The sequence below is a fragment of the Mustela lutreola genome, chromosome 14 (assembly GCF_030435805.1).
Source record: "Mustela lutreola isolate mMusLut2 chromosome 14, mMusLut2.pri, whole genome shotgun sequence".
Lineage (NCBI taxonomy): Eukaryota > Metazoa > Chordata > Mammalia > Carnivora > Mustelidae > Mustela > Mustela lutreola.
The window spans coordinates 40,352,242-40,377,460 of NC_081303.1; the positions used below are offsets into that span (position 1 = coordinate 40,352,242).

The window sequence follows — 25,219 nt, forward strand, 5'->3', positions numbered from 1 at the left end:
CAGCGACAAGCTGGCAAGCTTGGCAGTCACCCAATGCCAAAGAAAGGTCTGACGCTCAGGTCTCCTGGCTCCCCAGTGCTTTTCCTTTTGTCTTTGAAAGTACATGATGATAATATCTTTCTTAAATATTATGTTTACCTGCTTTAAAAATCAAAGAGTACTGAAAGCCTTATAACCCAAACATCAGCTATCCCCACTCCTTATTTTTGTTGAAATAATATTTCATCTCCTAATATTTCTGTTGCAATCTTTCATCCCTTCTTAGCCCTACCCCCCACCCCCGCCCACCACCACCATGCTTTTTGTTCTCTCTTGACCTTGTGCTTGTTCTAGAATGGTTGGAGGAGGGGAAAGAGATAAACCCATTTGGTCAATCAGTCCTATTGGACAGAAGTCCAATGTCTTAACCACGCTGTCCTCCATAAGATTCTGTATCCCCAGACAACTCATTTTTCTGAAGTCAACACATGTCCAGTGCTCACGTAGCTTACCCTGAGCCTGACCTGTGCTAGCAGCTCCTGGCTCACAAGAGCGCCTGTCTGGCCTGTGCCTTGCTGTGCTAAAGGACTTGACTGAAGCCAGAGAATGATTTACATGAGAAAACAAAGAGCAGATAAGTGAAGAGACGACCCCTCCCATCCACACTTGGCCAATTTCAGAAAGCTTTCATATTCACAATCTCATTTGACAGCAGCATATAATCACAGGATACGTTGTTGGGTGCTGACCGTGGAGTCAATATCAGACACTGCTCTGTCCTGACAGGGCTGCATATTTAAAACCAGGACTGTGAATCTTCACATTCGAGGTGGTTTCTTATTTGGGTCTTTGGTCTGCAGGGCCAATGGAAGCTGCTTTCTCCAGGGCAGGTGGAAGTGGACTCCGGGATTTGGAGAGAGCTTACTTCTAAGAGATTTACTGAGCCTTGTTTTTTCCCCCTACTCGTCCTCCCCATAGATCCAAGTTTGGAATAAAGTAAATTGCTTCTTTGAGAATGCTTACCAGTGCTTGGCTCAGTTCAAGGATAAAAAGAGAGTCAGAAACTAATAATTCTGGGGCGCCTGGGTGGCTCAGTGCATTAAGCCTCTGCCTTCGGCTCAGGTCATGGTCTCAGGGTCCTGGGACTCTGAACCTGTATAGGGCTCTCTGCTCATCAGGGAGCCTGCTTTCCCCTCTCTCTCTGCCTGCCTCTTTGCCTACCTATGATCTCTCTCTGTCAAATAAATAAATAAAATTTAGAGAAAAAAAGAGAAACTAATAATTCTGAGCACTTTAGTGAGGAATCCACCCAAAATCCCAAACTGAAGTCAGTTTCATTGCCTGGGCTGGAAAGAGAGATTCATTTATAAATTTATTTCTGCTGCAGCTTCCATTGTAGAAATCTCATTGAACCTCAAATCTGGATCACACTCTGGGGTGCCTCTATAGGGAGTAAGGGGACAGAGGAAGGACAACAATTCAGGCTGCAGTTTAGGCAATGTGTTAGGTTCACCTATAACCCTAGGACCTTGAAACACTTGGATGGAGCTAGACATAAATCAGGGTAGGATTTAGGGTAGTCATGATGGGCTCCAAAATGCCTTCTAGAAGGCTGGATGGGGTCTGAGCTCCTCTGAGAGAGCACAGAATTGGACTGTTCAGCCTCTTCTATGGCCCCACCAACAAGTAGCCCAGTCTAGTGCTATTACTGACACCAGGGACACTAAGTTCCCCACTGTACTAAACCACTGGGAGCAGTCCCAGTTGCCACACCCTCTGCTCTGCCAAGACAAGTGGGATTTGGGTCACATGGCTTTATTGCCATATGATTGATGCTGTAGAGATGAAAGCCTCTGGGTGGTAAGAGAGACCCATCTTCACAAAGTAAGAGCTGCCTGCGAGCAGGAGGGAGAAATTCCCAGATTCCTTGTAGCTATAAGTCAGTGCCCCTGTGTTGAAACAACATCTCACTGCCTGAAACTCAGACTCACAAGTGAGTCAGCAATGCCTTACGTGAATGGGGATGGAAGGCAAAACAATGGGAATATCACAGGCCCAAGCCACATTGACAATCTCTGAATCTTAAGAGTGCCCTTTGGAGAACATAGAACTGATTCCTCCTGAGCCTTTGGAGGGGCTCGCAAGATGTTCTTTTTTTTTTTTTTTTTTAAAGATTTTATTTATTTATTTGACAGAGAGAGAACACAAGTAGGCAGAGAGGCAGGCAGAGAGAGAGGAGGAAGCAGGCTCTGCTGAGCAGAGAGCCCGATGCGGGACTCGATCCCAGGACCCTGAGATCATGACCTGAGCCGAAGGCAGCGGCTTAACCCACTGAGCCACCCAGGCGCCCACGCAAGATGTTCTTATTCCCCAGACCAAGCAGATGAGGTTTATCTCAAGCCAAAGAAGACTTCAGGGTGGCTATTGCCAGATCTCAGCATTGAAAGAGTCTGGAAGTTCTTCCTGATCTCTACTATAATTCCTCCTGCTTTATTCTCTTTCATTGATTCTTCAGTAGAGTGACCCCAGAGTTGGGACTTTGTTTTCTTCACCATAGTATCAACAGTGCCTAGATACATGGGTGATTAAAAAAAAAAAATTAACAACTAGTGCAGCACCAGTCAGAATAGACTCTTGCTGGGATGCCAAACAGGGTCCAAGTGGAAGGGTTTGGGATCTAGTCTTGGCTTTGTGCCTAATTTGCTACGTGACCTGGAGCAAATCACTGGACCTTCTTAGACCTCAGTTTTCTCATCATTGGAAAGGGGGAATTTGGACTAGGCGTCGCAAACTCATATGCCTCCAGGGTCAGGTAGTTAAAGTAAATGAGTGAATCCTATAGGGTGCGGTTGTCCTGATTTTAACATGTGGATTCCACCTAAATGAGCAGCTGGTGTCAGATGGAACTACTGAGCCAGGATGTCCAGAGCATCTGACTCTTGGAGAGATGCTGAAAATCTGGATGTTTATGTGAAATCTCCTGGTGTTTAAAATACTGTGTGGGTCAAACAAACATCTCTAAGCCAGTTTTACCCTCAGACTAGAGGATTAGAAGGGCCCTCGCAGCTTGAATTTTCTGATTCTCAAGTATGTCTTCTAAAGAAAATCTTTAAGAAATCACCTTAGTTATGGGGATTTCTGCCAGCGCACAGTGAATGCCTGTGTGTGGGCTCATGCTTGTATGACGGGCTTTTGACTCCCATTAAAATGATGCTCTCCTGGTGGTCTTCCCCCCACCCCTCACACACACCTGCAGTGGACTGTTTGCTTGGTCTCCAGAGCCAAACCCTGAGCCAAATGGGACAAGTTGCCTGTCCAGTGAGCAGTAAAGAGCAGGCTGTATTGATTAAATAGTCCTTCCCCTCATGAAGGCAAGAGTGGCCACCAGTCGTGGCTGAGCCAGAAGTTGGCTAAGTCAGGCTTGGAAACTTGATATCTTCACAGACCTTTGCTCGATATGTCCCTAAGCTGAACTGGCACTGGGAATCAAGTTCACATGATTACCAGTCTGGAGTTCTCCAACATACTTGCATTAGCCTGCTCGGGCTAATGGAACTAAGTACCACAGTCTGGGTAGCTTTTTTTTTTTTTTTTAAATATTTTATTTATTTATTTGAGAGAAAGAGAGAATAAGTGGTAGGGAAGGGCAGAAGGAGAGAGAGAAGTAGACTTTCCACTGAGCAGGGAGCCCGACGCAGAATTCGATCCCAGGACCTGGAGATCATGACCTGAGCTGAAGGCAGACGTTTAACCGACTGAGCCACCCAGGTGCCCCAGGTAACTTAAGCAACAGAAATGTCTTGTCTCACAGTTCTGCAGGCTGGAAGTCCAAAATCAAGGTGTCAGTAAGGTTGGATCCTTCTGAAGGCTCTGAGGGAAGGGTCTGTTCCAGGCCTCTCTCGTGGTTTGTAGATGGTCATCTTCTCCCTGTGTCTCTTCACATCACCTTCCCTCTGTGTCTGTCAACCTCTATGTCCAACTTTCCCTTTTTAAAAAATATAAGGACACTAGTCCTAGTTGATTAGGGCCCACCCTAATGACCTCATTTTAACGGGATCACCTCTGTCAAGACTCTATGTCCAACTAAGGTCACAGTCGGAGGTATTGGGGGGGACATCATAATTTAGGGGGGGACACAGTTCAACCATAACACTACTCATTCCTGGTCTCTCACTTATTGCTTTAAACTCCCAAACCCAAGTACCCCACTTATGCCCCTTCCTACCCGTGCCAGCTCGGTGCTTCAGGATCTCCGTACTGTTTCAGAGCTCCCTGTAAGCATGTACTCTGTAAGGACTGGGATTCACTCGAGTGGGAAAGGAGAGGGGACTCCCATCAAACACCTGTTAGGGGACATATAGGCCTTGAATGTCAGGTAATAACAGGAGACGTCACCTCATTTTGTCTGTGAGGCATTGTCTATATACTTTGGATCCATATACAAAAACTTCAAGTATTTAAATATCGCTCAATAAGTGCCAAAGTGCTGCTCCAAATGCTTTTTATGAAGCAACCTATTGAACCCCCACGACACCCCTTTGAGGTGGGTACTTTTATTTACCTCGCTGTACCAATAAGGAATTGAGGACCAGAGAGCTTAGGAAATGTTCCCAAGTCTTAGTAACTGATGGAGTTAGGGTTTGAATCCTAATAGTTAGCTCCAGAGGCCATGCTTTTAGTCATTACTGGATAGTGACTGGAAAAGGCAGCAAATATTCTTCTTGAATAGATGAGAAAAGTGAAACCAAGAAGCCGAGTAATTTACAATCACTCGGGTAAGGGGCACAATAAAGGCAGAATTCCTGCTCTGGAAGCCACAAGGCTTCTCTCTCCAAGGGACTAAGTGTCCTGAGTCTCTTTTCCATATCCCACTCGCTTACACAGGCCCAAAGGGAGTAGGGCCAACCCAGAATCTCTAAACCCTTTTTTTGTGGTTAACTGTCTCCATACGGCGGGGTAACTATGGGACAAGAGGAAAGGGGAGGCACCCTCTCCTCTTTAGATGTGACCTCCCAGTTTCCAAGACCACCAGCCCGGAGGCATGAGATCGAGACACGAGCCTGGGAATTTTCTCAGCCGGGGTTAGAAGCGGGAGAGTGAGGTGTGGAAGGGGCTGGGCTGCTCTGGGCCGCCAGGAACACAGAGGATCCTATTTCTCTCAACCCGCCAATGCCGAACGCGAGAGGGCGTGGTCATACCTGGGAGGCGGGGCCGGACGGCGGAGGGGCGGCGGCGTCCCAGGGCGAGGCGCTGACGTGAGTTCGGCGCACCTGGGTTGGGCAGGTAAGGGCCGGTGCGGGACGCGGAGCCGAGCTCCAAGACTCTCCCTGCGCAAAGCCAGGTGTGCTTGCCGGACCGATCAAGGAGAGCGGTGGCGACGGGGGATCTTAACTGGGGACGTGGTTCGGAGGGACGTCCGCTTCTTGTCGCCGGACTGAGAATAGGTGAGGACGCTAACTTCTGAACACTAGCTGTGGAAGGGGGTGGGGGTGGGGTTTGGGGACACACCCGCCCCAGAGTTTGTGCGGTTAGGAACCTTGCTTGAGAACATCTGTTTGTTTGGGGAGACCTTCTGGGGCTGGGTGCCTGTCGCCCTGCTTTAGGTAGCTTCTGGGCGGTCCTAGCCCTGGAGCACGCGGGGCCCCTCCCGACCCCACACTTCTCTCTACTCTCTTTCTCTCCCTGCACTACCGGAGTGTGCCTATCTCGGCCTCTACCCACCCACCACGGGATAGAGCTACGGCGCCTCCGCCCCTCCGGTCTTACCAGCTCGCTGAGCCGCTGGCCCGAGTCCCAAAGAGGGGGATTTCCTAGGCCTGCGGGCCTTTGGTCCTGGTAGATGTTTGGGGAAATGGGGATGGGGCTGCCAGGATTTTAGCCAGTTTGTTTTTCCTCCTTGAATTTGTTTGGCAGTCAGGCCCCTATGTGGGGCCTGGGAGACACCCATGGATTTCCAAGTAGCCAAGCTTGGTGTTGGGCAGGGTGGCACTGGGTGTGGTCGCTCTGGGGGTGAGGCCCTCTTCCCCTGAAGGGGATGGAGGGTGGCTGTGGAAAAATGGAGAAAGTCTCCCACCCCTGCCTGGAAAGGAGGCCCGGGGTGTCACTCTTTACACGGAGCCTGCTTTGTAGTAAAAGGGTCATCTCCGTCCCAAACCTGCTTTCCTAGTGGATATCAAAAGTGGAATCCAGGGAAGGGAGAGGGAGAAGGTGCTCCAGTAGGAGTTAGTGAAGGTTGGTGCTGACCCAGGAGAGTAGTTTAGGGTTAGATGTATGCATAATGCATGACAGCAGCTCCCAATACCCTGAAGCTCCCTCTCACCGCCCCCAACTTCAATCCAGCAAAGAAGAAGGGCATGGGAATTATGGCGAGACGCACAGAATTTACCCCTAAGCAGGGCTAAACTAAATGGAGGGAAGGTTGGGGAACTTGGAACTACCTGGCAAGTGTGTTCTACTCTAAGCCAAACCGCTGGGCCAATCTTGAAGCTCGGCTTTGGGGTCGTGGTGCCCCTGGAAACTAGTCTGGGCAGGGGCTGCAACTAGTGGGGGTGGGGGTTGTTTATAGAGGACCAGCTCCCTGGAATGGGTGTGTGAGAGAGGACGGTTATGCCTTGGAGAGGTTGGAAGATCCCTGCTTAGTGCCCAGTGTGAGGGGAGTGGACAGGTGAGCATCTTTGTTCTTTGGCTGGGTAAGTACCTGTTGGAGACACAGGCTTTGAATTTCACTGTGATGGCAGCTAGAGATACCAGGGCTGAATCCAGCTAGGCCAAGGTTCTGTGGGCATTGGGATTTGGGTGGTGTGTGTGTTTTGAACGAGAACTCTGATTCAGGTGTGTTTGGGGGTGGGTGTCATGGAATCTCCTCCCTAACCACTTCCTTGGCCTTTCATGCTGCTGGGATCTTGTCAGTATTTTGGTTTACTTTCTTAGTGTGCGGAAGGAGGGATTTGGAAAGCAGGGCATTGTGGCAGGATTCAGTGCTATGATGTACTCTAACTCAGGAGTATTGGGTCCAAGCCCCAGATGAAGCAGTTTTCTGTGTCTCAGTTAATCCAGCTATAAAATGGGGATAATAATAGTACTACTTCCAGATCATGAGGATGAAATCATACATGTTAAATGAAAGTGCATGTAAAAAACTCTAAAGCCTATGTAGGTATGAAGGACTGTTGGTATCATAGTCTCAGCAGCTATGAAGATGAAAAGATGAAGGGCATCATCTGTTATACCTTCCAGTGGCCAAGAAAGGTCTTCGCTTCCTGTGGTTAAAGGAAATACTATGTGTAGGTGTTTTTCACTTTTTAAAGAAGATTTATTTATTTATTTGACTGAGAGAGAAAGAGAGAGGGAGCACAGGCAGGGGGAGCAGCAGGCAGAGGGAGAAGCAGGCTCCCACTGAGCAGAGAGCCCTATGTGGGGCTCGCCGAGGACCCTGGCATCAAGACCTGAGCTGAAGGCAGATGCTTATCTGACTGAGCCGCCCAGGCGCCTCAATTTTCTTTTCATTTTGTTATAAATTGAAGCATGTCACTGTAGGAAAATGTGAATCATACACAAAAGTATATACATATGTATAAAATCACCCATAATCCTATCACCAGGTAACCATTTTGGATGTCTTGTTACATTGGGGTATTTCTTTTACTTTTTTTTTTTTTTTTTTAAGATTTTACTTATTTATTTGACAGAGATCAAAAGTAGGTAGAGAGGGAGGCAGTGGTGGGGGAGGGGAAGCAGGGTCCCTGCTGAGCAGAGAGCCCAATGTGGAGCTCGATCTGAGGACCCTGAGATCATGACCTGAGCTGAAGGCAGAAGCTTTAACCCACTGAAGGCAGAAAGGCACCCTTTCTTTTCCTTTCTTTAAATCATCTGTGTGTACATGCGTATGTATGCAAGTGCATGTTATGTTAAAGGATGGAGAGAATACTATATAGTCGATATTGTGTGCTGTATTTTCTCCCTTAACTTCATGTTGTAAACATTTCCCCAAATCCAATAAAAATTCTTCAGACACCCCGTTGTTAATGGTTGCTTAATAGTGCAGCCTGAGAGACTGTATGTAATTAGCCATTTTCCTCTGTTATTTTGGTTGCTTCCAACTTTTCCCTCTCTGCCAGTTTTTAGAGCCCTAGGTACTGAGTGGCAGGTGGGGGAGATCTTGGCTGACTCTTTTTTGACTGAGTTGGAGAGGGTTAGCAGCGGTGCAGGTGAGGCATGAGGAAGGCAGGCTGGGGCGGGGTTGTTACGTGCAGGGCCATCTTGAGAGAAGGCTGAGAACCCAGGACTCTGGATCTTAACAATCAGTCAGTCTCTGTGATATTGCTTCTTCCCTATGACTATGTGCAGGTTCCTGCGTTGACTTGGTTGCTTTAATTTTCTCTTGATGAGTTATTGATCAACTATGATAAATGCTTTTCTTCAAAGTCCATGGTCCGTCTAGAACTGATTTCACATGTCTGACAAGCGTAGACACAGGACTTATGGCTATTGCAATAGAAATTCTCAAATGTCCCTTACGAGGCTGACCAGTGTGGTGTCCATTTCCCCATTCGTCCGTCCCTTGCTCCATCCCCTTTCCAGTGGGCTGGGACTGAGGAGCAGAAGGTAGAACTTGTCCTTAGGAGAAGATGCATTCTCTTCTCCTTCTAAGGTAAATGTTTTCCCCCTGGTTTGATGGCTTCACTTGCTGCCCTACAAAGCAACCCCAACAAGGCCAAGAACATGGGTTCTGGGGACAGTTGAATACCTGCATGCCAACCTGACCTGCCCACTCTAAGCTGTGCTCCCAGGGGGTAGGTTTCAGTTGCAGAACTTGTTAACTGGGTCAGAAGGCTCAGGTGAGAGCAGGTCCTGCCTTGCTCTTAAAGTGCCAGAAGCCAGCTTGATTTGGGTTTGGGTTTTCCCTGCTTGTTGGGAGTCTGGCTGGGGAAGGAAGTGGAGTTTGGGGCCACCCCCTCAGCTAAGCTCCTGTGAGTGGGAGCCTTCAGCTGACTCAACTGGTTTGGCTTCTGAACTGTGATCCAGGTGGGGACCTTCCTGGGTGTGAAGGTGACTTATTTATCTTCCTTTCCTCAGGCCGTTGTGGGGTTTGAGCAGTTCCAGTGTGGATTTCTTCAGGGAGTCTGACGAAAGCCATTTCTAACCGACATAGTGTTGGACACAGTAGCTGATGGATGTGTATTCGCTGAGGGAAGGCGATTTTGCAGACCTCACCTTAAGTAAAAACAAAGTAAAAGGAGAGTACACACAACAAAAAATACCTAAACACAACACCCCTGGCAAACAATTCTCTAGGGACCAGTTTTTCCTAAAGGCACCCAGCGTGGGCAGGCCTTTGTTTCCTGCTGTGAGTGCGGGCTGGTGCCGAATGTTATCTGCGGAGCCCGTGTGTTTTTATGAGGATCAATTGCAGACTTTACCCAGGCCGCCTCCTGCAACCTCCTGCAACCCGTGAGTTCACTCTAGCCTCTGTGGGGAGATAAACAGACCCAGGTGGAAGAGGCCAGCTTGTCTTATGGTTGTTTTTAGCAGCCTAGGGTGAAGAGCCGTAGCACTTGATTATTCTTGGGCTCCTGGACTTTTCCAGACTCAGGTGTGAGAAGGGTCCTCAGAGCCTTTGTCTCCCATGTTCCCAAGTCTTCTGCAAGCCACTGGATTGTCCTGTGCATAACCAACTTGGAACCCCTTTTTCTTGATTACAGAGTCTTTGGCCAGCACAGAGGAAGGAGAGCTGACTCGAGGCCCAGCTCTTTAGATCCCCGTGGATACACTGCCCGCTCATCTCTGTAAGTGAGGACTTGGGAACCAGGACCCACCCCTTGCCTCCTACCCCTCACCACGGTGCTGTCATTTCTTATTAAAATATTCCTGATCGTGTTGAGTTGTCTTATCTATAAAGAAGGTGTGCTTCAAATTCTTGCCCCTATCTTTGCAGTTTCCATAACTTTTTTTCTCCTGTCTCCTGAGATGAGATTGAAAAGAGCAATTTCACTTCTCTTCCAAAGCCCTTGGTTCTTCAGGAAGGACTGTGTTCCAGCAGGGATGATGTCATCTTTTATTATTTTCCTGCTTCAGGATTTAAATAGGAGAAATGTGATCTACTTACATGATAAGTCTGATTTGGCTAGAACATGAAGTATAAATGGCTTTGGAATAAGAATCCAAAGAACCTTTTAACCTCTTTTCTTTTCTTCCCCACCTGGCACAGTCTATTCCCATATTTAGTTTCTTTGCTGTAATCTAATGAAACTGTAGCTCTATCATACGGGAACAGTGGCTGGGAAAAGTTCCCAGAGGCTGGCCTAATTCTCCTGCTCTCCCGACTCTCTACCCTCCCTCCCCCTCCCCTAGATCATGGCCCTCCACCCCCGCAGAGTTCGGCTGAAGCCCTGGCTGGTGGCCCAGGTGGATAGTGGCCTGTACCCCGGGCTCATTTGGCTACACAGGGACTCCAAACGCTTCCAGATTCCCTGGAAACATGCCACCCGGCATAGCCCCCAACAAGAGGAGGAAAATACCATTTTCAAGGTAAAGGGTTTCTTCCACCATCTGACTTAAAATGCTTTCCAGTTCTGTCAGAGCTTTCTGGGTTTTTCGGTTGTTGTTTTGTTCCGTTTTTTATTTTGGCATGAGGAGTACACTAGATCCCAAATGCTGATGCCTCAGAGAGAATGTTTATGAAGGGGTTGCCCAAACTTAGGCACAGTAATTTCTCTTGCCGGGACACGTCTGTGATTTTGAGGGTGTTTATTCTTTCCCACTGGCTAAAGGTACTCAACTCATATCCCAAAAGATCCCGGGTGCAGTTGGTAAAACTGCAAGTGATTGTGTTGGTGTGGTTGTTCCAAAAGCTCCTGGAGGCCAGCAAATGACCCTTGCTCTTCATGCCCTCAGGGCTCTGGCTATGAAGAGAGGTGCCTGGGCCTGGGAATGACTCTCCAGACCAGGGCAGAACTACTGATTGTTGGCAGCCTCCTAACATAGCCTGTAGGATGGATGTAGAGGGCCCTCTGCATGGTGTTCTTTTGATATTAAAATACCTTGCCCCGTGCATAACCTCTGCTTAAAACTTAATGGTGATCTAGTACAGGTTTTTCTTCTACAAGTATGTTTTCTTAAATAAAAAATAGCTCTGATGTGAACATATTGTTTTACTTAACAGAAAACAAGATTTAATCACACTGCATTTTACAAAATTCAGTGAAGCCGAAGTTTGGCTTAAGGCAGAAGTCGGTGGGAAGCTCGTCACAGGAAGGGGTGGAATGTGGTTTCTAATTCCAGACCCTTTGCTTCCGACCAACTTCTCTGTGCTGGTCAGCCTTCTGCCTCATGAGTTGCTTTAGTTCCTGCATCTCCAAGACACAGAGGAGTGAGTTTAGCTTTTTCTTCCTTTATAAGCTGGAAGTCAGAAGTGAAATCTAGTCCCTACCCTGGGCTTCTCAAGATTGACGCCCCAGTTCTTGCTGAGATTGGATCAGAAGATGTGGGCTCATCCCTCAAAGGAGAGCCGTCCTAGAGATGTTTCCCACCCAACTCTGTTATATCAGGTGTAGACATGAGAGGCAGAGGGAAAATTGGCCTGAAAGCACTTAGAAGGAAAGTATATGAGCGCTTTTAATTTCAAAAATGATAGGGAAAAACATCTGTAAACCAGCCCCAATGACTGAAGCTGGCACTGGGAGGGAATGGGCCTGCCTCAGCCCAGCCGGCCTCTGGCTGTGGCCATGGTCTGAAACTGCATTTGCTGTGGCTGGTTGGGAGTGGCTGGCCGTGGGGGAAGACGCTGGTTTCTGAAAGCCTCACTCACGAGAGTGGTCTGCACACAGGGCTTGAGAGGAACATGGCTGCGGGAAGCTTGTCTTGCTTATGTTTGTATCTCTGTTTGCAGAATGCTAAGGGAGGGCCTTAAAAGTCAGGAGAAGAGTGAGGGCACTTTCACAGATCCCAAGTTCTGAGAGGCCTTGGGAAGGATTTGTGGGAGCAAGAAGGAGGCAGGGGACCTGCTCCTTAAATGGATGCCTGCTCTGTATCCCTTGTCCATTGTCTCATTGAATTCTCAGCAACTGTGTAAGGGAGGTATTACCCAGTGATGTAGGTGCAGAGGCTGAGTCTCTGAGGGGCTAAATAACTTGCCCAAATCACACAGCTAGTGAGGGGTGTGGCCAGGATTTGAACCCAAGCCTGTCTGCTCCCCCATTACCATCTACTCCATTCTGACCAGGAATTGGAAGTCCTCGTTTCAGATCCTACCATCAGTTGCACGTATGGTCTTAAACACGGCATATAATCTCTTTGGGCTTTAGCTTCCCCTTCAGTAAAATGGGGGATGAAACCAGTCTTGCCTGCCTCACAGGATTGTTATGAGAATTGAGTGAAATAATGTGTAGGGAGGGACTAGTGAATTACCAATTAAAATATAGAAGTTACTTCGATTTCTGGAAGAGAAGTAGTAGGGACCTGCACAGTGACCTGAGTGTCAGAAGCAAGACCCAGAATGGGTTGAGTATGTCCTGTTTATAAATCACTATGATTGCCACGGGGTGGGTAGCCCCACTGCTGCATTGCCCTCTGTGTGGGCCCTGAGGAGGAATGGCCGTGTTGTGAGCCAGAAGGCTGTGGCTGTGGTTCTGGCTTAGTTTGGCTGCTCTCCATGGAGGGGCAGGGATTTAAGGAGCCACAGAAATATTTAGACCTGAGCCAAAGTCAGCACAGCCCAAGCCGGGTGGGCGGGGCCAGAGCAGGAGTGGGTACCAGGGATCAAATAAACGGAAGGGAAGATGTAGTGAGCCAGCAGTCAAGTACCACCAGGCACCACTAGAGATGTGCTTCTCAGATATTGCGGACCAGTGACATCAACATCCCCTGTAGGGAGCTGGATGGAACGGAGCCAGCACAGCCATCTGGGGCAGCACCCATTTCTCAGACCTCCACATTCTGTACTGCAGAACTACACTGCAGGTGCTTGAGTCTGAGGACATGGTAAGAAGTGAATCTGAATTAGAAGAGGAGGACTGAAATTTGTTTTGGAAAAAACTTCCTGATGATTGTCAAGGTCTGGGGCAGGGAGTGACTGAGGGAGGTCATAGATCTCAAAGGATGGGGCAGAAAATTTCCATTTCAGCTTGAGGTTAGAAGCAGAGGCAAGGAGTTGGAACTGGACATGAGCCCTGTCCATTTCCACAAACTGGGGTATGCTTCCTGGTCTTGAGGGCTCTGCTAATGACATCCCCCTTTTCTGCACCAGAAGGTAACATCCTGAAGAAAGCATAGAGCTCTGAGAGTATGTTAGCAGTAGGGGAGAGTGGGTAGCCCATGAGTGGAAACACACATACCTCTGGACCCAGAAATGGAGAACCAGTGAGGAGGAGTCAAAGCAGTTTTAGCTCATACCTGGTGTTTGCAGCAAAGTATTTCCAATGAAGTGGGACTCTGAGGAACTAGGGAAGGGCAAAAGGTGTGGGATCAGTCCAGTGAGGCCCTCCGCCTCCAGCTGGACTCCCAGACTGTGCTGCCTTGCCCTCCGACAGGCTTTTATTCCTAAAGGCACTTGTTTTCCACAGTTATTTATGCATCAGATTGAAGAATGTAGGGGGAGGGAACAGCAAGGCCAAACTCTTCATATCACATGGCGTCTCCCTTTGTCATCTTATAAAAGTAATTAATGTAAAAAACAAGCCAAAAAAAAAAAATTGACCTGAAATCCTGCTATCCAAAGTTACCATTAGCATTTTGGGGTATAAAGCGGACACTTGAACATGGGTTGGAACTGCATGGGTCCACTTTATTTATTTATTTATGTGTGTGTTTATTTATTTATTTACTTACTTACTCAATAATCTCTATACTCAACATTGGGCCCCAACGCATGACCTGGAGATCAAGAACCACATGCTTTTCTAACTGAGCCAACCAGACACCTCTGTACACGTCCACTTACGTGCAGATTTTCTTTCAATGAGTACAGTACTATAAATTATATTTTCTCTTCCTTATGATTTTTTTAATAGCATTTCCTTTTCTCTAGCTTGCTTTATTATAAGAATATAGTCTATAGTATAAAAAATGTGTATTAATCAGCTGTTACCAGTAAGATAGTTCAGTTTTGGGGAGTCAAAAATTAAATATGTGGATTTTTGACAGTGCAGAGGGTCAGTATTCCTGACCCCTGTATTGTTCAAAGGTGAACTGTATTTTTTCCAGGCCCTTCTTTATTACTAACCTTTATTATAGCCACTCTTGACAGGTGGTGCTGGCACCAACAGTTGAGATAAGGCTCCTCCTTTCAAAAGATTATGTTTGCATATGGCTTAATGTCCCTCTGGTGCTGCCCGGCCAGGGCCTGAGGGTGGGGCTTCCTGCTGCAGGCTCTGTAAGTGGGGATGGGGATGGCGGGGCAGTCAGGCCCGGGTATATGTGCTCATGAGCGAGGGTGAACACATTCTGGGCAACGGCAGGCATTCACTGTGGTTTCCTGTTCCTCAGGCCTGGGCTGTGGAGACAGGGAAGTACCAGGAAGGGGTGGATGACCCTGACCCAGCTAAATGGAAGGCCCAGCTCCGCTGTGCTCTCAACAAGAGCAGGGAATTCAACCTGATGTACGATGGCACCAAGGAGGTACCCATGAACCCAGTGAAGATATACCAAGTGTGTGACATCCCGCAGCCTCAGGGATCAATCATTAACCCAGGTAAGGCCCCAGCTGCTGGCAGGACAGGTGGACAATAAGCCATGTTCTGGGCTGGACTCTTTAAAGAGATAGTTGACTTGAACATCACTTACAAAGTTTAGTTACAAAGCAAGAAAGCCTTTCTCTAGGAAGGACCTGGAGAACAAAAGATATGTCAGCAAAATCTTCTTGTTCACTTAGGGGAATAGTTACTAGCCTGACTGTTTAAAAGAATGAGAAAGTAGAGGGAGGATAGAGACCTACTGTAGGAAGAGCTTCTCTTGGGACTCAACACTGAGAGGAGAGGTCAGGTGGTTTTGAAGATGGAGGAATTAAAAACCTAGGAGGTTTGAGTTCTGAACCTGGCTCTTATCATTTTGCTCCTTATGGGACATGGAATCTAGTCATTTGACCTTTGAGCCTCAGTTTCTTCAGTGGTAAAATCTGGGTTCTCATCTTTCCTGCCTACCTCAAAGACTATTGTAAGACTCAATTGACATGACATCTTAAAGCTATTAAGTTCCCTTTCCAAATGTTGGATGAGTGATTATTTAATTTGTAGGATACTTTTCCTAAGAGAATACCACCCGATCCTCCTGTTTACCCAGTGCTTTGGAAGTACCGAGAGCCGGGTGATTTAGACTTGTTCTCCAATGGATCTAGTGAGGCCCTGCCAAGAGCGAAGGGTCTGTCCTCACATTAAGCTTACAAAGGGGAGAAATTGTGTCCTTGAGTCCTTAAAAGGGAAGCTAATGTGTAGCAAGAGGTTGAAAGGTGGGAATTCAGAGATTTCTAAGAAAGGGGATAGGGTCTGCAGTTCCTGGGTAGGAGAGAAGAGAGCTTACATTAGAGCTCAGTAGGAGGAGTTAGAGCCAGAGGTTAATACACCTTTGGTTCCCACTCTTTTTGGCTAGGGCATTGGGGGTGCATATTGAGCTCTGGATGCCTCTGTACTAATAATACCTAGCATATAGAGCAGATCATCTATAAGGATGACAGTGCAACCCCAGCAGCTCACTTGTGGGATGATGTGTTTGTTTCTCGGTTAGGATCCACTGGATCTGCTCCTTGGGATGAGAAGGATAATGATGTAGATGAAGAAGATGAAGAAGATGAGCTTGATCAGTCACAGCACCATGTTCCCATCCAGGACACTTTCCCCTTCCTGAACATCAATGGTGAGTGGGGATGGTCAGTGGTGGTACAGAAGAATGAAGAGGGTGGAACAGGCTTTGACTTAACAACTACTGACTCAGCCCCAGCTGCACTGGGAGCAGTGATGCGGCCTTGTGGCCAAGCTGCTGGTCTACTAACAAGTAGGGGCCATAGACAGGGGAACTCTGCTGGCCCAGTTATCCCAGTGGGCAGCTTCCAGGCATAGAGAACATCTAAGGAATCTTACAGATAATTCAGAGAAATTAAACAAATTCATTCTTAGTTCCATATAAAAATACATCAGTTGTTATAAATTGCGCTAATTTCCTTGAAGCCAACTATAGATATCATTTTGACGAATTATATGCAAAGTCTTCCACTATTTCCCTTGATACAAATTTTGTGTCACTTTCTTAGCAGGGTATCTACTCTGCTAAGGCTATGTCCTGGGAAACTTGTGGTTTCTACAATACTTGGCTTTGATAGAATTTATCTGCAAGAGACTTTTTGCTTCTTTTATGCACTTTTTGAATTAAGCTTCCCAGGAAAAATGAGTTGAGGGGTTGGAAGGTCACTGTAACAGAGCAGGTACTGACTCTTCCATTGCACATTCTGAGGATGCTCAAATACAAGGTGAAGTGCTCTTCAGCATCTTCACTTGAACTGTTGACTGAAATGTTCCTAGTCTAATGCCGTGCACTAGTTGAGTTGAGAAGCTCATCACTCATCATTTCTAGTTCCATCTGGCTGCTCTGGGTCAAATGAGATACTTATGCCACTTAGAAAAAGTTATCGAAATGATTCCTTTAGGAGTTTGGAGTCCCCTACTTTAGGTGATTCTCTTACCTTTAAGAATCGGGAAATAACTCTTATTTTCTGTCCACTTTCCCTCCTTCACTTAACCTGCTATTTATATCTTTACAACCAAGGGATGAGTACAGAAAATTATCATTGAGTTCTCTCAGGTCAATATTGTCACATGCTACATTCGCACTTAGTGATTTGAGTTGGATATCTGGAAATACGAGATTTGTTCCCAAATCCTTGGCTGATTCATTCTGTTATTTTCGCCCATTAAAAGGGTGCAACCTATCTCCAGAACCCTGATTTCATATTTTCTGTTCATATTTTACCAAAGCAAATTTTTTTTGCCTTATGTTAGGGGTTGCTTTGGATCATTTTGGGAAGATGTGGGACATCTATTTAAAAAGCGGCACCTGGGTGGCTCAGTTGGTTGGGCGTCCCACTCTTGATTTCAACTCAGGTCATGATCTCAATTTTTGGGATCCAGCCCCAAGTTAGGCTCTCCCTGCTCGGGGAGGGGAGGGGGGAGTCTGCTTAAGGATTCACTCTCTCTCTTTCCCTTTGCCCCTCCCCTCGTTTGTGCACATGCTGTTTCTCAAATAAATAATCTTTAAAAATAAAAAATAAAAACAAAAAAGGAAAATGGGTACATTGATTTAACCAGACTTTTGCACAAACAGTCAAAGAAACATTACTTCTATGATTTCAGAGCCCTTGGGGCAGAGGAAGAAGAATTGTTGAAGAATAGATGCCTAAGAAGTGAGGCTAGGAGGAGAAATCTCTAGACTTTGGAGTGAACCAACTTTGAGAATAGCAAGAAATAGGATGGGTATTTCATTTTCTTTCCTAAAAGCTATTAATTGGATACTTTTGAATAAATATTGGTTTTACATGTTTTAAAATTCATAATGGTACCAAAAGGTTTTCCTCCCTTTCTGTCTCTGACCCCCTGTTTGGTTTCCCTGGAAGAAACTGATCCTTTTAGATTTTTTGATACCCTTCCAGATGTTTTGTGCACGTAAAAGTATTTGTGTTTATTTATTTTATTTTTATTTTGAAAATATTTTATTTATTTATTTGATGGAGAGACACAGTGAAGGAGGGAACACAAGCAGGGGGAGTGGGAGAGGGAGAAGCAGGCTCCCCAAGGGGCAGGGAGCCCGATGTAGTGCTTGATCCCAGGACCCTGGGATCATGACTGGAACTGAAGGCAGACACTTAACTGACAGAGCCACCCAGGCACCCCAGTATTTGTTTGTTTTTAATGGAATTTCTATATACCCAAAGATAATCAACTAATTCAATTGAGTTCATTTTATAGAAGAGTTCATTTTGTAGAAGACAGCCAACTTCTATGTAATTGCTGGGGCGAAAATCTGTAACAGGGAACCTTTCATTCATGCTCATTCTAATTTAACCCCAGAGAATACTCATATGTTTGGTTATCTTCAGCAAATGCACGTTTTCAGAACTTTGAGTTTATGGGAGAATTAATATGATTAGGAAGTAGAAGCAGGGGAACTGTATCTCTTTTTGTGTCAGTTGTGGAAATCATTGATGGGCTGCCACATGGAGTCATAGTCCAGTGTTTGACTCTTGTCTTTCAGCCTTGTTAGGTTTTAAAGCCCCGAGCCAGGTGATGTACAAACGTGGTGTCCCTGCCTGCTCACCCACAGCTTTCTGTTCTAGGTTCTCCCATGGCACCAGCCAGTGTGGGCAACTGCAGCCCTGAAGCAGTGTGGCCCAAAACTGAGCCTCTGGAAATAGATGTACCCCAGGCACCTATACAGCCCTTTTATAGCTCTCCAGAGCTGTGGATCAGCTCTCTCCCAAGTAAGTGAGACTTGATTTTTCTAGCTGGGTCTTCAGCTCCTATTACAGTCCCTTTTCCTGCCCCACCTTCTGCCTCCATTTCTTTGCCATATATAGAATAGCTACCCATCCTATAGGCAGCCGCTGTCCGGTTCCTGACTGGCTGATGAGTCATCAGGGAAGAAGTGAAGAAACATTAGTTCATATCTACCTGCCCATGGGGATGCTGTGATTAGTTGCAGCTCAGGGTTACTCACCTGTTAGGTGAGTGGAAGGCCTGGGTTCATCAGTTTGTCTAGGGGATCTGGGCTTAAGGCCAGTTGAGGGACAGGAAGATTAATGGCCATGAATTTGATCAAGAAGGTTCTTGGATTTTGTGGGGCTTTTGGAAGGGAGAAAATAATTCTGAATTGAACACAAATTGATCTCAATGAAGAACCAGTGTCACTGCCCCATCTCCCTTTCATGGTATGCATCGTGGTAGTGGGGATGGGGTGGAGGGTGGGAATGTGAGGGCTAGTATTTGGTCCAAGAGAGTAATAGCTTTGATAAGACCTGTAAGGTTCAGTGGAGGCTTGATGAGTAAAAATTTACTTTGCCATGAGCTGTGCGTCCTTTTATGGTAAATTGTTAGAACAAATCCTCAGAGTGTGCTCATGTGTGTAATTTTCAGAAAGATAAGATGGCTTGGTATTTTTTCTTACTCTTCTGATTTCTTTTAAAATGAGCCAAAAATGAGACACAAACTAGATAACCTTAGTTTTTAGCTGCTTCCATGTCCACTGATGTGAACACTTCAGTCAGTATAAATGAGGAGACTGAACCAAGAAGTTTGCTTGGAGAGATTCTAGCCCTTAGGGTGTAATGATTAAACAGAGATAGTATATGTGGACCTTGAACTATCTGCTTTTAAGGTAGTCTTTCGACTGAATAGTTCAGGGATAGGTTGATGTCTTCCTTTGTTGCAGGAAGGATAACGGTGGTGGTGACCTTCCTGAATGCTGGGCGAAAGGTGGCTTGATCTTGATGGACTTGCATGAGTCCCAGGCAGAGCATTAGAGCAGGACTCTCACTGTACTCTCTCACCTTGCAGTGACTGACTTGGACATCAAGTTTCAGTACCGTGGGAAGGAATATGGGCAGACCATGACCGTGAGCAACCCCCAGGGCTGCCGGCTCTTCTATGGGGACCTGGGTCCCATGCCTGACCAAGAGGAACTCTTTGGTCCCGTCAGTCTGGAGCAGGTGAAGTTCCCAGGTCCAGAGCATATCACCAATGAGAAGCAGAAGCTGTTCACCAGTAAGCTGCTAGACGTCATGGACAGAGGACTGATCCTGGAGGTCAGCGGTCATGCCATTTATGCCATCAGGCTGTGCCAGTGCAAAGTGTACTGGTCTGGGCCATGTGCCCCATCGCTTGTTGCCCCCAACCTGATTGAGAGACAAAAGAAGGTCAAACTATTTTGCCTGGAAACGTTCCTTAGTGGTAAGTCTTTCTTCAGAAGGTTTGTGATTGGGGGCTTCACCCCAGAAGTAGGTTTTCCACCTTCCCAAACCCCTTTCCTGGCTCTTCAGGTATCTTAAAAAAACTCCTGGAGGAAGTAAAGGTAGAAGAGAACCTTAGTTCTAAGAAATGAAAGTGACCTGCGCAACAAAGAAGGGCATTTCACTCCAAAGCTATGTACTTGGAAGCTAATTTTAGTTTGGTTGTGGCTCCTTTAGTGGCAGAAGAGGGAGACAGCCTTGTTATTACTGCCAGATGCTGCCACTGCCACCTTAACTTTGGAAGTTGACTTCATCATAATCAGCAAAACATACTCTTCTCATTTGGGAAATACCAAGTGGCAAATTCAAGCAAATAGATTTAGGAAGATCACTGAGATGTGGATTTTACAATACAATTTGAACCCCAGGTCTAGTTCAATGATATCCTCAGAACCCTCAGAAATGATAAAAGTGTTCTTATTTGTGTTGTCCACAATGGCTCACATGGGGCAACTGAGTACATGAATGTGACTCATAATGACTAAGGAACTATTTAATTTTAATTAATTTAAATGTAATAGCCACATGTGGCTAGTGACCACTAAATTGGGCAGCCCAGAAAATGGTATTTTACTGAGTGGATATGGAATGGCCAAGTATACCAAGCTTGCTCTTCCACCTTCTACAGATCTCATTGCCCACCAGAAAGGACAGATAGAGAAGCAGCCACCATTTGAGATCTACTTATGCTTTGGGGAAGAATGGCCAGATGGGAAACCCTTGGAAAGGAAACTCATCTTGGTTCAGGTGAGGATATAAGGATATGTCAACAACTCTTTGCCTTTTTACCAGTGCTTTAGCCCCAGGACTAGGATTGTGCTGAGCAAAGATCCATCAGCCTATGTATGTTTTAATCCCATCAAATAGAATAGCAGACTCAAGTTTTGTTTATTGTAAGAACCAACTAGGACCACGCTGGAGCACAGAGGTCCTCAAAATGGATGACTGGCTTAGTGAAGACCTTACCTTGCATTCTTTTATTGACATTAGAGTCTTGCTGAAACCTAACAGGATATGGTCCTTTCTAGCTCTTTTAGAAAGACCTTTTGAGTTACTTTTAAGAGTGTAACCTTATTCTAGTAAGTGGCAGCAAGACCACTTGGATTTGGTTCCTGGCTTTGTAAAAAAAAGATAGTCAACAGATAAAATGTGGGTAAGAGACTTCCTAAATAAGCAGCTGTTTATCTAGGCATGTGATTTAATGAAACATATAGGTTCTTTACCTTCATTTGAACCAAGTTCTAGAGTGAGCCTTAGCAAGATGGTCTAGAGAGAAGAAGGCATACACTCTATCATAAGGGGTGGCAGCTTTCCTAGGACCTCACTGGTCCTTTCTATCATTTTGAGTCCCTCCTGCTGCTTAAAAATACCTTCTCTTCAGTGGATACCTGTGTGTTCTGTGTCCTGAACAGGTTATTCCAGTGGTAGCTCGGATGATCTACGAGATGTTTTCTGGTGATTTTACACGGTCCTTTGACAGTGGCAGTGTCCGCCTGCAGATCTCAACTCCAGACATCAAAGATAACATCGTTGCTCAACTGAAGCAGCTGTACCGCATCCTCCAAACCCAAGAAAGCTGGCAGCCCATGCAGCCCGCCCCCAGCATGCAACTCCCCCCTGCCCTGCCAGCCCAGTAATCATGAATGCCATCTTTTTTTACAATATTGTACATAGCAGTATTTTTTATTATTCAGATTTACCCAGCTTTTGAACCTCTTCCTTCTAACAATGTTAGTGGCCTTCGATTCTCCACAGTATGCCTGGCTTTTAAAGTTGATTTAATTTATGGAAAAAAATCACCTTTCATAGTCCCCCTTTCTTTTTGAAACCTCCCAGTGTTAGTGTAATGTAGTAGAGGGAGATTTGGCCTGGGACTTTGGACACCAGCATTCTAGCTGCAGTGCTCTGCTTCAGTGACCTTGAACTACCAACTCATTTAACCTCTAGGCTTCAGATTAATTCCTGTAAAACGAAGGGGTTGGAACAGTGCCTGAAATAATGCCAGTTAAAACTCTGACCTGATGACTTCATTCTACTTGTACAAGGCATACCGGCCTGGAATAGAACCTTTCTGCATTGTTCTTGCATCATATTTTTTTCTTGCTTTCATTAAAGTTCCCTCAAGCACTGATTTGTCCAAGATTGATCTCCGTTTGACCTGTTCTGCTAGTATAGGAAGCTGGCTCCCTGACGGAGTAAGTGAGAGGGAGGGGAGCTGGCTGGTTGCTTAGGAACCAAGCTTGATATCTAAATAGAAATAGGTGCCAAAGTCTGAAAAGTCACCTGGTCTGTGGAGTAAATGCTCATAAACAGCTCCTCAAGGGAATCTGTCAGCAGAAGGCCTAGGGATTCTGCACAGTTGGTTGTCAGGTGTTTACCTTGCCACCACTCAATAACACTCAGAATGTGGTAGGTGAGAGTGCATGACTCAGTGGTACCTTTCAGAGAGGATAGAGCTTTTTCTTCTTTCTTCTTTGAGGAAGAGCTGGGAGTGAGCTGGGCATCTAGGACAAATTTCTGACTAAAAAAGGGACAGTTCCTTTTTGTTTTAAAACTTACAGTTTTGCTATCGTTTGGACTTTTTGCAGTTGAAAAATTGGGGTATTCAGGGTGAAGGAGGACTGGGCAGTGCTCTTCTGCCAAAGGCTCATCTGGCCCAAATCTACTTGTCCCCTTTCTTGTGGAGGTAGCTGGGTGTGAACTATTCAGGTGAAGAGTGGTGTAGAACACTGTAGCTATGGCTGCCACAGACTGGTCTTATCTATTAACTCTTGCTCCATCTTCCATTTTTTTGCCTTACCCCCAACCTTTAAAAAAAAAAAAAGACAGTATAATTTAAACTCCAAGACCTAAATGGAAAGCAAGATATTAATCTCTGGTTGCAGGCCTCTAAGGCTCTTGAATACTGATGCCTCTTTGTGCCAGGCCATTACAAGAAAACCCATGTCTAGTGTACTACCCTTAAACTAGGCCATCCAGGCCATTCCCTACTTGCTACTGTAGTTGAACTAGCTGAAAAATCAGGTAGCTTCAAAAGCCATAAGCTCAATTTGGTTACAGGTGGCAGAGGGACTTACTTAGAATGCTGAAGCTATGTTTTTAGGATCTCTAAGGGATGTAGTGGGATCTGCTGTTAAACTAAAGCATGACCAAGAGAAATCTGGGTAAATGTCAGGTGCTCAGCTGTGAGCAGCATTTGGGCTTCTAGAGATCAGGAAACATGCAAGGTACAGAAACTTTGTAATTTTTGGTCATTTTGGTTGAGTGGGTAACATGGAGGATTTGGTTTTGGTGTCTGGCTAACTCTGTAACTGCACAGCTCAAAGTTAAAAAGAGCCCACTGTAGGTAAAGTGGAGGGCAACTGCTAGATCTGGGTTGTCCTTTCCCCTTATGCTATGAAACACTAATAGCCAGGCTCTCCATCTGGATAGAGGCCCAGAAAAGAGGAGCTGGCAAAAGGTGATGAAGATTGTGTTCTGAAGAGCCAAGAAGGATCAAACTTGTATGTAACTGTAATGAAAAGCTTACATAGATGCCAGAGGAATGGATGAGTAGTTTTGTGTAGTCTTAACTAGAGAGACTAGTTTCTTCTATGTTTTTTATTGTTTTCAGAATGCTGGGAGAAAAGTGCCTGGTGGCTCAGTTGGTTAAGAGCTGGACTGAGGGTCATGAGATTGAGCCCCACATCTCCATGCTCAGTGGGGAGTCTGCTTGAGATTTTCTTTTTCCTCTTCCTCTCCCTGCCCTCACTCACTCTCTCTAATAATAAATACATTTTTCAAAAAAACAAAAAACAAAACAAAACCACTGGGTGAGTGTGTGCAGGGCTGTTCACTGATCTCCCTCACTGCTCCTTCTCTGGTCCCGATGGATAGATAGATACCAGGTGCCCTTTCTTTCTTGGAGACTGTTAGTTTTGGTTGCTACGCCGCACACTCTCTTGGTGTGGTCTGCTTTCTTGCCTCCACCTTGCTTAAGAGTGGAAGGGGAATTGGATGGTGTCACCAGCTCTTCTTTTTGTTCTCTGTCCACCCCGCTAAACTGGATTAGCTCAAAGTTAAACAGAACAAAACACTGTAGGTAATTTGGAGGGCGATGGTTGGATCTGGGCTTGTTCCTTCCCCATATAATTCGATCTCTGGTTATATGTTCCCATATCATCCTATACTTCCTTTTTCAGAATAATCAATTCCCTTGTAATTGCTTAGCATCTGTGTCCTATTTGACTACCAACTTGCTGAAGGTAGGGACTATTTGTCTTGGACTCTGTTGCCAGTGTCTGGTGCATACTATTTTCTCAAATAGAACTGATCCTTGAACAACACAGGTGTGAGTTGCACAGGCCCACTTACACCCAGATTGTTTTTTTGATAAATATAGTACAGTACTGTAAATGTATTATGATTTTTTAGTGTTTTCTTTTTCCCTAGATTACTTTATTATAAGAATACAGTATATAATGTTGCTATAACAAAAATATCTGTTGACTGTTTATATTATTGGAAAGGCTTCTGGTCAATAGTAGGCTATTAGTAAAGTTCTGGGAGAGTTATAAGTTATATTCAGAGTTCCTGCTGTGTGGGGCACCCCTACCGCCTGCTTGTTCAAGGGTCACCTGTATTTGTTGTTAGAATAAATGAATGAACTAAATAAATAAGTCTTTCATTTTACAGATTTATTGCTAAGGACCATGGGAAAATAAATCTGGGGAAGGAAAAAATCCAAAAATTGGTTTCTAGTCTCTGTTTCTGACTCTCTCTGAGCTAAAAACCAGCGTTAGACTGGGAGCTCCCACACGCTGATCCTCCTTCCTCGCTAGCCCCATCTTTACTCCATACTTGTCTATTTTCACCTTCCGAAGATACCACCAAGGTAGAGCAAGGAGTGGAGCCTCCCGTGTCGGATCCCGCAGTTCCCTTTGCCTCTGTCCTGCCCACATAGCAATAAAGTTAGGCCGTTTTCTCAGCTGAGCATTCTCAGGAAATTCTTGCCCTAGGGCTGGCAGTTTAGGTGTTAGCCCTTCAGCGAAACACTTCCTTCTTACTGGCCTGATTGAAAAGCTTCTGCCTCTCTGTTCATTTCTCATGTGAAGCCAGAAAACTGAATTTCTCGAACCTGAGCCCGTGAAGGTGGGGTTTCTGTGTATTTTGTACGTTGCAATAATACTGCCAGCGCCCAGAAGCATGCCTGGCACACATTTATTCCGAGTGAACAGGGCCCATGCCCTTCACACCCAGCTTCGAGACGGCAAATCTTGG

The 25,219-nt window shown here is 45.9% G+C and overlaps 1 protein-coding gene across 1 annotated transcript; it reads left to right on the forward strand.

The window, feature by feature from the left end:
- The first annotated feature begins 5,195 nt into the window (after window positions 1-5,195).
- Window positions 5,196-24,618, forward strand: IRF6 (interferon regulatory factor 6). The gene is made up of 9 exons (XM_059147072.1): window positions 5,196-5,423; window positions 9,681-9,764; window positions 10,330-10,506; window positions 14,461-14,665; window positions 15,694-15,822; window positions 18,293-18,436; window positions 19,509-19,901; window positions 20,589-20,707; window positions 21,373-24,618. The coding sequence occupies exons 3-9, from the start codon at window positions 10,333-10,335 to the stop codon at window positions 21,595-21,597; spliced, it is 1,389 nt and encodes a 462-aa protein (XP_059003055.1). The 5' UTR covers window positions 5,196-5,423; window positions 9,681-9,764; window positions 10,330-10,332; the 3' UTR covers window positions 21,598-24,618.
- The last annotated feature ends 601 nt before the right edge of the window (window positions 24,619-25,219 follow it).

Coding starts and splice junctions, on each gene's coding strand:
- IRF6 (XM_059147072.1), top strand. CDS start 10,333: ATGGCCCTCCACCCCCGCAGAGTTCGGCTGAAGCCCTGGCTGGTGGCC. Junction 10,507..14,460: donor AGGAAAATACCATTTTCAAG/GTAAAGGGTTTC, acceptor CCTGTTCCTCAG/GCCTGGGCTGTGGAGACAGG. Junction 18,437..19,508: donor GTGGATCAGCTCTCTCCCAA/GTAAGTGAGACT, acceptor CTCACCTTGCAG/TGACTGACTTGGACATCAAG.